Consider the following 11814-nt stretch of genomic DNA (forward strand, 5'->3'; position numbering starts at 1 on the left):
GCCGGTGAGGAGCTGAGTGCGCGGTTTAGGTTTAAACTCGAATTTGAGGAATTAGGGGCGGCTTTTGAAAGGCTGCTGGTTTGCTCTGGCTTTTAAAGCGTCTTTATTACAAGAAGGGCGAGGCGAAGATGCATTAGGACTTGGGCTAATTCGCTTTTGTAATTGTTCATCAAGTCCTTGATTTCTTGCTCGGAGGACGGGCTCCTTTTTCCATCGGTGCGTGGGAAAACAGTCAATCTCAGAGCACAGCTAAATGTGATTTAGGAGACCGGGTACCCCGAATTAGCTGATGAATTTCTTATCGATCCCAAAGAAGCCCTATTCATCTCTGCCAGGCTCGGGGCGCAATGTCCCTTCCCGTATCACCTTAGCACGGAATGAGATGCAACCACCGCCCGGAGGGACCGCCATGGATCATGTGCCGGGGCAGCGGCTGCGACCCGCAGCCCCAAACCCCCTGAAAAACCATTTTTACCCTCTCTTTTAATATTTTTTCCCCCTTTTTGGGGGGAAATTCTTATTTTTCCCACCCTCCTTTCCCCGGGTTCCCGTCCCCCACCCCTCGCCCCTCGCCAGGACACACCCCCGAGGGGTGTGGGCCGAGAGAGGGGGGGGTGAAGGGGGGGGGGACCGGTTCTCGCCCACGGGGCGCTGCGGAGCCCGGGGCCGGCGGGGCCCGGCGGCGCCGGGGCCGGGGGCGGCCGGAGGGGAGCGGGCGCCCCCGGCCGCCTCCCCGGGGATGCTCGGGGCCCCGGGAGAGCCCGGGCTGGGCAGATTTCCTTATCCGGGGATCGCAGGGCACCTCGCCATTGGCCCGCGCTGTCACATGGACTCCAACTTTGTTCACTTGACAGTAAGTAGGAGGGTTTCACGAAACAGGAAAACGAGTAAAGGGGGGGACAGGAATAAATTTTAGGAGAGAGATATATATTATTTTTTTTTTCGTGTGTGCAATTCTAAGAAATTAATGGCCATGAGCTCGTTTTTGATCAACTCCAACTATGTGGACCCCAAGTTCCCACCCTGTGAAGAGTATTCCCACAGCGATTACCTTCCCAATCACTCGCCGGAATATTACAGCAGCCAGAGGCGAGAGAGCACTTTCCAACATGAAGCGATGTACCAGCCGCGGTCAGCCTGCAAGGAGCAGCTCTACTCGTCCTGTCAGAGCTCCGGCCACCAAGCAGCGGTGTTATCCCCCCGGGGTCATGTCCATCCTCCGGCCGGACTGCAGAGCCACCTCTCTGAGCCAAACCATCCCTGCGAGCCGGTCACCCCCAGCCCACCACCCTCCTGCAGCCAAAACTCTCTGAACCAAAGCCCTTCCAATTCCTCTTGCAAAGAGCCGGTAGTTTACCCCTGGATGAAAAAAGTCCATGTAAGCACGGGTAAGTGAACTAAAGTGGCTTTGCTTTATACTAAGTAGCACCTCAAAGTCTTGTAGAAATCTTATTGCACCAGTTGTAAAATAACCATTCGTGGAGATTTACGATCGCCTGTTTGCAGAGCGGTATAATTACATCCTCCATAAATTTTTATTGCTCTGCTTGGCCATGTGCCTTTGAAGTCTCTGTTACCATCCTCCTCCAATTTCTTGCAGGCTACTTTTTTTATGGCTGTTGAATCTTCATAAGTTAAGTTTTATGTTTTCGTAATTTGTATTTAAGTGGCGGGTTGAGTAAACTTTTACTATTTTCCCTCCCCACCCCCCCCCCCTTAATTTTTTTTTTTTGTTTAGTGTGATATTTAATAAAAAGGTGTGTTTGTGTTTGCCTGTTTGCACGTGTGTAGGGGGCAACATTAAAGATTTGGGGATAATAGAGTGATGCTCAAGTAGAGGTGTGTATAAAATTGTGTATATACACACGGAGAGGGCATGGAAAATGCGTCTGGGGGACCTTATAAAAACGTTTAGACAGGAATACACGTCAAGAAATGAGGATGGAGGTGGAGATTTGGAGTTAGGTTCTGGGTGTATTTTTAGAAGGTTTGCGGTGTATTTTTTTGAGTTAAACCCCCCCACCAAAAGAATGTCTGATGCTTTTTGGGAGGGGGAAGGACCCATTAAAGGACCAACTCAGTAATTATTCTTCTGCTCTTTTTTTTTTTCCCTCCCCTTCCTTTATCCACCCCCCCTCTTTTTTTTTTTTTTTTCTTTTTCCTTTTTCCTCCTTTGTGTTTGTTCAGTAAACCCCAATTACTCAGGAGGGGAACCGAAACGCTCCCGCACAGCCTACACCAGGCAGCAAGTCCTGGAGCTGGAGAAGGAATTTCACTATAACCGCTATCTCACCCGGAGGCGCAGGGTCGAGATCGCCCACTCCCTCTGCCTCTCCGAGCGCCAGATCAAAATCTGGTTCCAGAACAGGAGGATGAAATGGAAAAAAGACCACAAGTTACCAAATACCAAGATCAGGTCTAATTCTTCCAGCTCCTCTGCCAACCTGCAGATCCCACAAGGAGGATCTCAAACCCGATCCCATGGACCAGCCACCAGCCTATAACTATTCCTTGGACGGATGGGTGGATGGATGGATGGATGGATGGATGGATGGATGGATGGAGTGTGCGTGTTTGTGGGTGTGAGGTTGTGTGTGTGTGTGTGTGTGTAGGGAACACATGATAATATTCTCTTCTTTTTTTGTTGTTGTTTTTGTTTTTTTAATGCTCCAAGAAGCGAGGGAAGGAGGGGTGCTCTTTATTTATAGGGGTAACAGAGGGAGGCTCAGCTGCAACAAAGCAGAGCTGTGCTGTTGTGCCTCTCTTCCATTAAAAGAAGGCTGTAGATAGTAGTTTTCAGATTTGGCTAAGATGGATCCTTGTTTCATCTTTAATCACGCCAAGCTCTGCCCCATTTGTCATGTTTACTCTCCCGTACAAAGGATGGACCTTATGTCTGCTATTACCTCGACAACCAGTGCTCACTTTAATAAATGAGGCTCAGTTTCTTCAAGACGAACTGGATTTTCTCCCCCCCGCCCCCCTTTTTGCCCCCCCCCCCCTTTTCTTTTCTCGCCTGCCAGCCACAAACGGAAAGTTTCTGTCCCGCCATCCCAAAGACGTTCTAACACAGCCCTGAGATGGAGAGAAAAACCCAACAAACCCAACCAAAAATCCCGTCCGAGCACGGACCGTGGGGAGCGGGGGGGGGCTCCCGGTCCTGCGTGGGAGTGTGTGTGGGGGGGTGTCCTGGAAAAAAAAGGGGGAAAAAAGGCAAATTAGGTCAAGTGGGTGGTGGACAAAGAAAGAGGGGATGGAGAGGGATGTAGGACACCCACCCCCCATCCCCCCGCCTTTTTTTTTTTTTTTTTTTTTTTTTAAGTCGACCAGGTTAATTGTGAGTCTGGGAAAGGGGGGGGTGGGTGGGAGGGGAGAGGGGAAAGCGAGGGGGTTAGGTTAGAAATTGGGTGACAAACAGCGGTACCTGAATTCACCCCACAGCCCAGTGTGAGGGGTGGGCGGCTGTGTGTGTGTGTGTGTGGTGGTGGGGCGGGGGGGGGGAACACGGACACACACAAGCTCCTCTCCCGCTGTTTAACCCAGTTTTGTACTGAAAATGTGAATTACGGACCGAGGGGTGAGGGCTCGACCCTCTTGGGGTGAGCACGGGGCGAGGCAGGGGCTTGGCGAGGCTCCCCCCGACACCCCGCCCGGCCCGGCCGCCTCCATCGCTCCCTTTGTCCTTCGCGCTGTCCATTATTACCTGTAAATAGCAGAGAAAAGGAACAACGGCGACAAAAAAAACCCTCAATTGGAAATAAATTTTTTTCATTGTGAATCTGACCCTGTGTGTCTGTATTTTTTTTGGGGGGGGGTGGGGGGAGGAGTTGTCTTTTTTTTTGTTCTGGTGAGGAAACTCAACAACAAAATATATCTATTTTCAAGGAATTAATTAAACAGCGCGTTTCTTCTTTTACAGGGGTTTCTGTTGTCAATGGCACAGCCTCAACTCCCTAATGAAAACAAAAGATGTTTGACTATAGGGTATATCAGCCTTAAGTACTGCTAAGCCTTACATATTATGATTTATTTGTTCTAAGCATATATTAATATGCTCTTCCCAAACTGGTCTCAGACAAAACAGAGGTGGTCATTAGCGCTTTGCTGTAAGGAATGGATGGAGCGTTGTATTTCTCTAGAGAGACTTCTTGATTTAAAAAAAAAAAAGAGAGAGAGGAAAAAAAAAATCATCTCCTTCTCCAAGGTAGTTAATGCATTAATGAGTCTAATTTTTGCACAGATGTTTCTCGGTGTTTGCAGGTTTTCTGTGTATTTTTATATTACAAAGGAGCTGGCTCCTGCGATAGCTCATAGCCTGACAAGCAAATAGATAATCAAGAAGACAAATGGCTTCTTTTGTGAGCCGCAGCTCTTGTATTAATTTTCATTTTCTTTCTCATAGAAAGTATCGAAAATACTGTTCAGGACGAAATAACATTCCAGTTCTAAGTTACAAATATATATATATTTAAAGAAAAAAAAAAAAGAAAGAAAAAGAAAAAAAGAAAAAAGAAGTCTATTGTGCGGAGGGGGGGTCCGCAGGGGGAGGAAAACCCCGCAGCAGCTGAAGAAAACAATCATTTTCTTATATTTGCCTCTAAAAAAACCCCAAAATCCAAAAAAAAAAAAAAAAAAGAGAGAGAGGAAAAAAAAAGGGCTTTTGCTTATTTGTCCAATGTCCGCGGAATTCTCCGAGACCCCCCAGCAGGACCCAGATATTTCCCCGCACTGTTCAGAAACAAAGGCAGGGCTTGAAATATTTCAAACCAGAGGGTGTTTCTGGGTTATTCCTTTAGTCCTAGTAAGTCACCGCGCCACCACCTTGCAATAAAGTGTCCCCAAAAGTCCCCCCTCTGCCCCCAGCTCAAACAAAGGGGCCCTCGGATTTTTTTTCTTTTCCATTGACACTTTAATACTTTAAAATAATATTCATGTAGTCACATCGTGGTACAGACTCTGGTGCAGAAGAAATGGACTTCTGGATGTATTTTGGGTTAACTATGGCTGTTTTTTAGAGGTAGCAACTGTGAACCGTTAAAGTTTCTCTCTTCTTTCTTTTTTTTTTTCTCCCAGGGAGGGTGGCAGGGGCTGTATTTTATTGTAATGCCTGAGGTTGGGGTGTTTTTGTTGTTGTTGTTGCATTTTATTTTACTGTTTCTCGCTTTGATCTGCTGGGGTTGTAAAGAGGGTGTTATTTTCGAGATGGGGCTTCTAAGACCGGCCAAAAATCGTTCCTTAAAAAAAAAGGGGGGGAAAAAAAAGGGAAAAAAAAAAAAAGCATATGCTTCCAGGAATGTGGGGTCTATAGAAGCAAATCAAAGCTGGAAAGTATGAATAGAATAGAAGGGGGAGAAAAGAAGATTTCTATAGGACCTAAAAGTTCACAGCCATTATAAGCAGACAGAAGCCAAGAAAAATGCGAGAATTATACAGAAAATCATTAATCACTTCTTTTCTTTAAATACTTATCCTTTTCCCATTGTTATTCAACAGCAAATCTCCGCAGACCGTCTGTTGGGAAAAAAGCACTCGGAGTCGTACCAGAATCTTCAGGGGAAATAATAATATTAATAATAAAATCTGGATCGTAAAGGTGAAAGCTTTATTTTTGGGGGAGAAAAACAAAATCAACTCTTTCCCCCCCTTCCCCCCCAACCCCCAAGCCACCCCCTCCCCCAGACCTCTCACTTTGGAAGAAACCACCCAAACCATGAGGGCCGTCTCTGGGGCGTTGGAAAAAGGATGTGGGAGCGAACCAGGTAACAGAGCTGCTCTCTTGGCATGCATTTCTGATGGGTTTATTGCCTCCTTTCACGAAAAAGCTGATGGGGGTGGGGGGGTGGGGTGGGGGGAGCAAAAGGGGGGAAAAAAAAGGAGTTTAAAAAAAAAAAGAGGCAGAAAGAAAAACAACACGTGAATTTCTGTGCGGGGTTTTCCTTCTGTTTTCTCGTTTTATTTTGAGCGAGGGGAGCGAGGGGAGCGGGCAGAGAAAGTTTGCAGGCGGGTTACTTGTGTTCCCCCCACTCCTCCTCCTTCCCCCTTCTTTCCCCTCCTCGATTCGGGGCTGTGCGTGTTTGGGGCTCGGCCCTGCGGTGCTTTGCTGCGGGACCCCGGGCAGGGCTGGGAGGGGGTGGTGGGACCCCTCGAGTGGGAGGGTTGGGTGGGGTGGGGGGTGGTGTTACCCTGCCTGGTGCCTTTTAAAAATGTGTTTATTCTCTTTTTATACTATCATTTTATTTCATTTCTCCGAGCAAGAGCTCCCTGCCCTTCTGGGGAGGGATGGGCTGCGTCCCAAAGGGGACAGAGCCCTGGGGAGGGGGTGCGGGTGTCCTGTGGTGGGGGTGCCCCGGGGGTGTGTGTGGGGATGTCTGTGTTCCATGAGTGTCGGTGTCCTGGTAGAGCTGGCGGTCCGGGGGGAGGGGGTTACTGCCCCGTCCAGGGAGCGATGCGGGACCAGGGTAACTAGGGAAAGCGCTGGAAATTGGGGAGACACAAAAATCCAGCGCTTGGCAAACCCCGATCGGGGATAGAGTTCACGCAGAGGACACGTTTTCTAGGCGATTAGCTGTGTATTACAGCCGGGGACTGACCTCGCAAACCCCTTGACCTCTCCGAGGCTGGACATTGTGCTGGGCAGCAGCTCAGCCCGCAGCTCCGCACAGCTCAGCGTGTGCGGGGTCCCCGCCGCCCATCACCGCGGTCCTGGGCCGCGGGAAACCTGGTGGAAACGGTGGGGGAAAGAGATGAGTGGGAAAGGAGCATAGAAATGGGGTTGTTTCTGCTTTCTCACGGTTTAATGGTTCAGTTTCCCAGCTCAGGCCCAGGCAGAAGGTTCCCCCTCCGAATTCACTTCAAAAGCCTCCGGTGTTTGCTGGGTTTCTGCTGCTTTTAGGGAAGGGGGAGAGAGGCTGGGGGGGGATCTGCAGAGGGTTGGCTTTGCAGAGGGGACTGTCCGCTGTTTGCTTTACAAAACTCATTTGGGGAAAGCCCCAAAGCGGAGGAGCAAAGCCCCCAACCCGCCGCCGCTCCCCTCGTCCCGCGTCTCATCTCGCCTCCTATTTTCAGAAATTCCTTTGTTTCCGAGAGTCCCTCTCCATCCTCCCCCCCCGCTTCCCTCCCTCCCACCCCCACTACACCCCCCCGCACCTCCTCCCACTTCTCTCCTGCCCACGACGCTCTCAAAAGCCTCTCTGTGCCCAGCTGCCTTCTGCCGGCGCGGAGAGGCGCGGAGAGGCGCGGAGAGGTGCGGGGGATCCCACCGGGCCAAGAGACGCTTGGGCAGCTTCTCTCCGAGCCCCCCGAGCTGGGATACCCCCCTTCCAGCCCCCCTCCCCCTGCACCGGTTCCTCCCGGGCTGCCGAACCCTTTTGTTTCCTTTTGGTCCCAAAACTGGACACAGAAAGAAAGAGAAAAGGAAAATAATAGAGTATTATTGTGTGAGAACGAAATCGCGTAAACATCCCCCCCTTCCCTCCCCCCGCGATGTAGTTACTACAGAGAAGGGGTATAGATGCTGTAAAAGCAAATAGCCATGTGCCTATATATCTATATACGAGATACGAGGCGGGTCTGTGTGTCTGTGTCTGCCCGGTATAGGGGGCATGAGGAGGAGGAGGGTGGGGGTGTCGAGCTGTCCCGCTATAGCGCTGGGTCGCTTTTAAGGCAGCTCGGCGAGCGGCTTGGGAGTTTCTCAGCCCCGGTGACAGATTTATGATCCGCAATAAGAACGGCGTGTTTAAATCCGTAAATCAATCTCTCTTTCTCACTATATAAACCTTCATTTTATCTTTAGAAAGAAAACGGCTTTGATCACGGCACCTCGGAGGGCGAAGCCGCTGTTTATGGCCGCGTTTCCGACCCTTTGAACTGGGGGCTTTAAAAAAAAGAAAAGAAAAAAAAAAGAAAAAAGGGGAAAAAATAAAAGGAGTGAAATGGGCGCATCTTTTGCATGAAACAAACCCAAAAATGCCAGCGGAGGTGGAGTATCTGCCCCGTTTGCTGCCTGGGATGGCCCTGTTTCTTTTTTTTTTTCCTCTTTCTTTTTCTTTTTTTGAATATATTTTGTTTACCCGGCTCCATTCACGGGGACACTTTGGTTTATGACAGGGGGACAGAAAAAAAACCTGGGGAAAAAAAAAAAAAAGTGGTTGTGTGAAGCGAAAGTTGCGGCTTCTGAATTGACCTGAAGTTCCCATAAAAGACACCCCCCTTCCCCCCCCCCCGAAATTTCCTCCCTCGTGAGATTTGCCCCCCCACCCCCCCACCCCAGCGACGGGAGCCCCTTTTAATTGGATTTTTCTCCGCTTCCTCCCATACCTTGACCAAACGTCTCTCTTCCGACAACCACTTTCACTCGATAAAATCGATTCAGAAATAATCGAGGGCTTTTGAAAACGAAGCGCTTCCCCGCTCGCTCCTTCCTGGCCGGGGGGAGCCAAGCTCCCCCTCTCCCCCCCCCATCCCCTCCCACCCCCGCCAGAGCACGAAGCTCGGCGTAAACCCGGGAAACAAAACGCTTTTAGGCTTTTAAAATGAATCTTTACTTTTAGTGCGAGCTCACTCAGGTTTTACCGGTGGGGTGGGGGGTGGGGGGCATTTCTGATCCCCCGGGGTAGCCGCCCCTGTGGGGGTGTAGGGATGCTGGGATGCTGGATGTGGGGAGAGGGTCTGCCCAGAACCCCCCCACACCTCCCGGCACTGAGAGACTGAGACACCCAGGAACTCCGGGACACGGTCCTGAGGCTTTCAGGCTCCACTTGCCGCCTTTTCTCGGGTGACACCTTCTCCCCCGTGGACGTGGGGACCCGGCGGGGCCGCTCCTCGGCCGCCCGCGCGGTGCAGGCAGCGTTGTGCCAGGGCAGCGCGCCCGGCTGCCTGTTCCGCGGCTGCTCCGCGGCCTTTCCAGCGGCTCCTTTGTTGCTGATGCCTTTTTTTTTTTAAATCCTTGTACTTGGCAGCGCTCTTCAGAGTCAAAATTTGATTTTTTTTTTTTTTTAATGCAATAAAGGCTGGCCAAACAATAACAGCAGCGGGGAGAAAAGGCCTGGAAGAGAGGGCTGAGCTCTTTAAAACCAGGAGTATAAATATTCTCAGCTGGCTTGGACTCTGAAACAGTTGTGCTATTCAGTAGAAGATTATAATAAAAATCTCAGTGTGGAGAGAGAAAAAAAAGGGAGAGAGAGAGAAGAAACCACGATGTGGCTTAGCTGAACCAAGGTCCAGCAAAGCCAGCCTCAGGAAAGGCTTGCAGAAGGGTTTAAATGCTCTCAGCTCCAGGCAGGATGGAGAAATAAACCTTAAATCGTGCCCTTTAATAGAGAAGTGGGTTAGAAGTGGGTGCCCTCTCTGCACATCCTCACCCCACCGTGCCAGGCAGCCGTGCGACCAGCCCTGGGGAGGGAGGAGAAGGGGGGGGACACACGTCTCTGTCCATCTAGAAAAGCTTCGTTCAGTTCGAAACTTCTTTAAAAAAATACTGTTCCGGTGGAAGGTCACAGTGGTCCTTTGAGTATGAAACGGAGAGACCCCCTTCCCCCTTCCCCATCACGTGATTCATTAAATAATTAATGCAGAGGTTGCAGAATAGATATGTATTCGTCAGGAAAATCGCAGACATGGTCTCCTTGTGTCTGACGTGAAATTCAACTGTCCTTTAAAAAACAAGCCTATAGCTGAGGAAAAAAAAGAGAGAAAGAGCGAGAGGGAGAGAGAGAAAGAGGGGGAGAGGAGGAGAGAGGGAGAGGGAGAGGAGTCTGCAATAAAACAATTCTCAGGAACCACGAAGCCACGCCGAGGGCTGGATTATTGTAAGTAGCAGGGGCTTCCCAATTCCTAGCGTGTCTATATGTCCATGTAAATTTATTGTTTGTTATTAATGTTATTGTCGTAAAATGTGACAAATAGCCGTCTTCATTTCCTCCCATTTCTCTTCACTTGGTGGTATGTGTGTTTATACCCATCGAGGCATTTCATTGATATTTTTAGGAATATTCCTCTCTCTCCCTCTCCCTCTCTCTCTCCTCTCAACCTCTTTTTTTTTTTTTTTCTTCTTCTCCTTCCCCCTTTCTTGATTTATTACAATAAACATGTCAGCAGCAGCGCGGCTGCCATTGTGTGTGTGTTTGTGAGAGAGTTGTGTTGTTTATAGTGGTGTCCAAGATAAATCATTTCTCGAGTGAAAATGATGTGCAAGCGATGATATTTTAGAGCGAGGATCTCTCTCTACCCCACTCCCTGGAGTTGATTATTTCAGACGATTTACAGTAATACATCAGCAGCTAATATGAAAGCTCTGTAGCTGGGGGTCTTAAATTACAGCATCTGTGATTACCAATTAAGGAGAGATTTGTATAAATTTGGTAAACCGGGAACGCCTCATTGGCATATAAACCTAGTAAAAGAGCACGACCTTAATATAAAAATTACAGCTCGGAGTCCTGTGTTGCAGCATCCCTTTATCAACGATAAGTCATTTTCTCCTCAGTTCCCTCTCCCCATCCCCCGGCAGGACTCCTCGCTGGAGAACAGGCACAGGTTGGGAGGCAAAGTCTGGAGGTGTCTTATTTTCAACCAGACACAGAAATGGGACTTTAAACGCACGTAAAAGAAAATAAAATCGAGATTGCAGCAGGAGGGCTGGAAGGTAACTGCCTCTGAGAGAGGCACGACTCTGGTCCCAGGCAGGAAGGGGAGTTTGCCCATCAAACCCAGAACAATGGGGATCTGCGGAAACTGGGGCGCTGCCGAGAGACCCCAACAGAGGCAGGTCGTCCCTGTAAGCTCTGACAACACCAGAAAGGGGAATCAACTCGTTGCGGGTAATTCGTTGTGCTTTTCTAGCAGGAGGAGAACTTTGTGTGGCTTTTTCTAGCGCCCGGATCTCTCGGAGGCTGCGATGGTGATGGATGGAGAGATAGAGGATACTGGTCTTATGATGAAAGTTGGAGAAGGTGCTTTAAGGAATGTCTTTCTATTTAGGGCCTGTTATTTACCCAGGGAAAAACAGAGATCCGAGGAGAAGGAGCACTGAAAATGGGTTTAACAGCAGCAGGACCTGACCGGCAGCTTTTTAGTGATTTCCATGTAAAATATCCCTGAGCTGTAGTAGGGAAACATCTTCTCAGCACCGAGGTGGGGCAGCGAAGCTGGAGCTTCGAGGGCGAGGTGTGTGTCCCAAACGGCGGGCACCGCTACCTGCTTTAATGTCAGCGCGGGGAGCGCATCCTCCGCGGAAAATGGGAGGTCAGCAGTCAGGTACTGCCCTCCCCTCCCGTCTCCAAACTGGACCAAATTGGTCCTAACCGGGAGTGTTGAAAGGGAAGGAGGAAGTGGGAGATCGCGTTTTTAAATATTTTACAAGCTCCAACATGCGAGGAGTCAATAAAACTGACAACAGGAGCAAAGATTAAATGTTCGCACCGGATTCTCGGATGAGAATTCACCGCTTTCCCCCCCTTCCCTCCCCTCTGCTCACCAGCCAAGTCTCACACCGCCCGAGCGGGGATATTTAACTCTGTCTGCTAGTGTAAACCTTTATGTAGCAAAATTAGAGCAACTCAGCGACTTTCATTAAATATTAAGGAAGATCCAGGGACGGTGACTGAGCCAGAAATACAGCATCATTCTCTGTCAAGCCCTGTATTAATTTAAGTTGTCGGCTTTAAACAGATACAGACCCCCTCCCCTCTTTTTTTTTTTTAATCCCTTTTTTATCCCCTTATTTTATTCGGTTTGTTTGTTTGTTTCTTTTATTCTTTTTTTCTTTTTCTCCCCTCCTTTTCTGTTGGTTTAGGATGTTGAGCGTGAGAAATCGGC

General features: G+C 49.3%; 1 protein-coding gene across 1 annotated transcript; it reads left to right on the forward strand.

Annotated features, from left to right (window-relative positions):
• The first annotated feature begins 905 nt into the window (after positions 1-905).
• On the forward strand, positions 906-3232 carry HOXB4 (homeobox B4). The gene is made up of 2 exons (XM_084275605.1): positions 906-1388; positions 2188-3232. Exons 1-2 carry the CDS (start codon positions 968-970, stop codon positions 2502-2504), a joined length of 738 nt encoding a protein of 245 aa, XP_084131731.1. The 5' UTR covers positions 906-967; the 3' UTR covers positions 2505-3232.
• Positions 3233-11814: the final 8582 nt, after the last annotated feature.

Source organism: Gallinula chloropus (genome assembly GCF_964237585.1).
Source record: "Gallinula chloropus genome assembly, chromosome: 26".
Taxonomy (NCBI): Eukaryota; Metazoa; Chordata; class Aves; order Gruiformes; family Rallidae; genus Gallinula; species Gallinula chloropus.

Bases quoted from the DNA above. Each gene is read 5' to 3' on its own strand.
- HOXB4 (XM_084275605.1), top strand. From the start codon at position 968: ATGGCCATGAGCTCGTTTTTGATCAACTCCAACTATGTGGACCCCAAG. The intron at 1,389-2,187 runs GTAAGTGAACTA...GTGTTTGTTCAG, and splicing joins AAAAGTCCATGTAAGCACGG to TAAACCCCAATTACTCAGGA.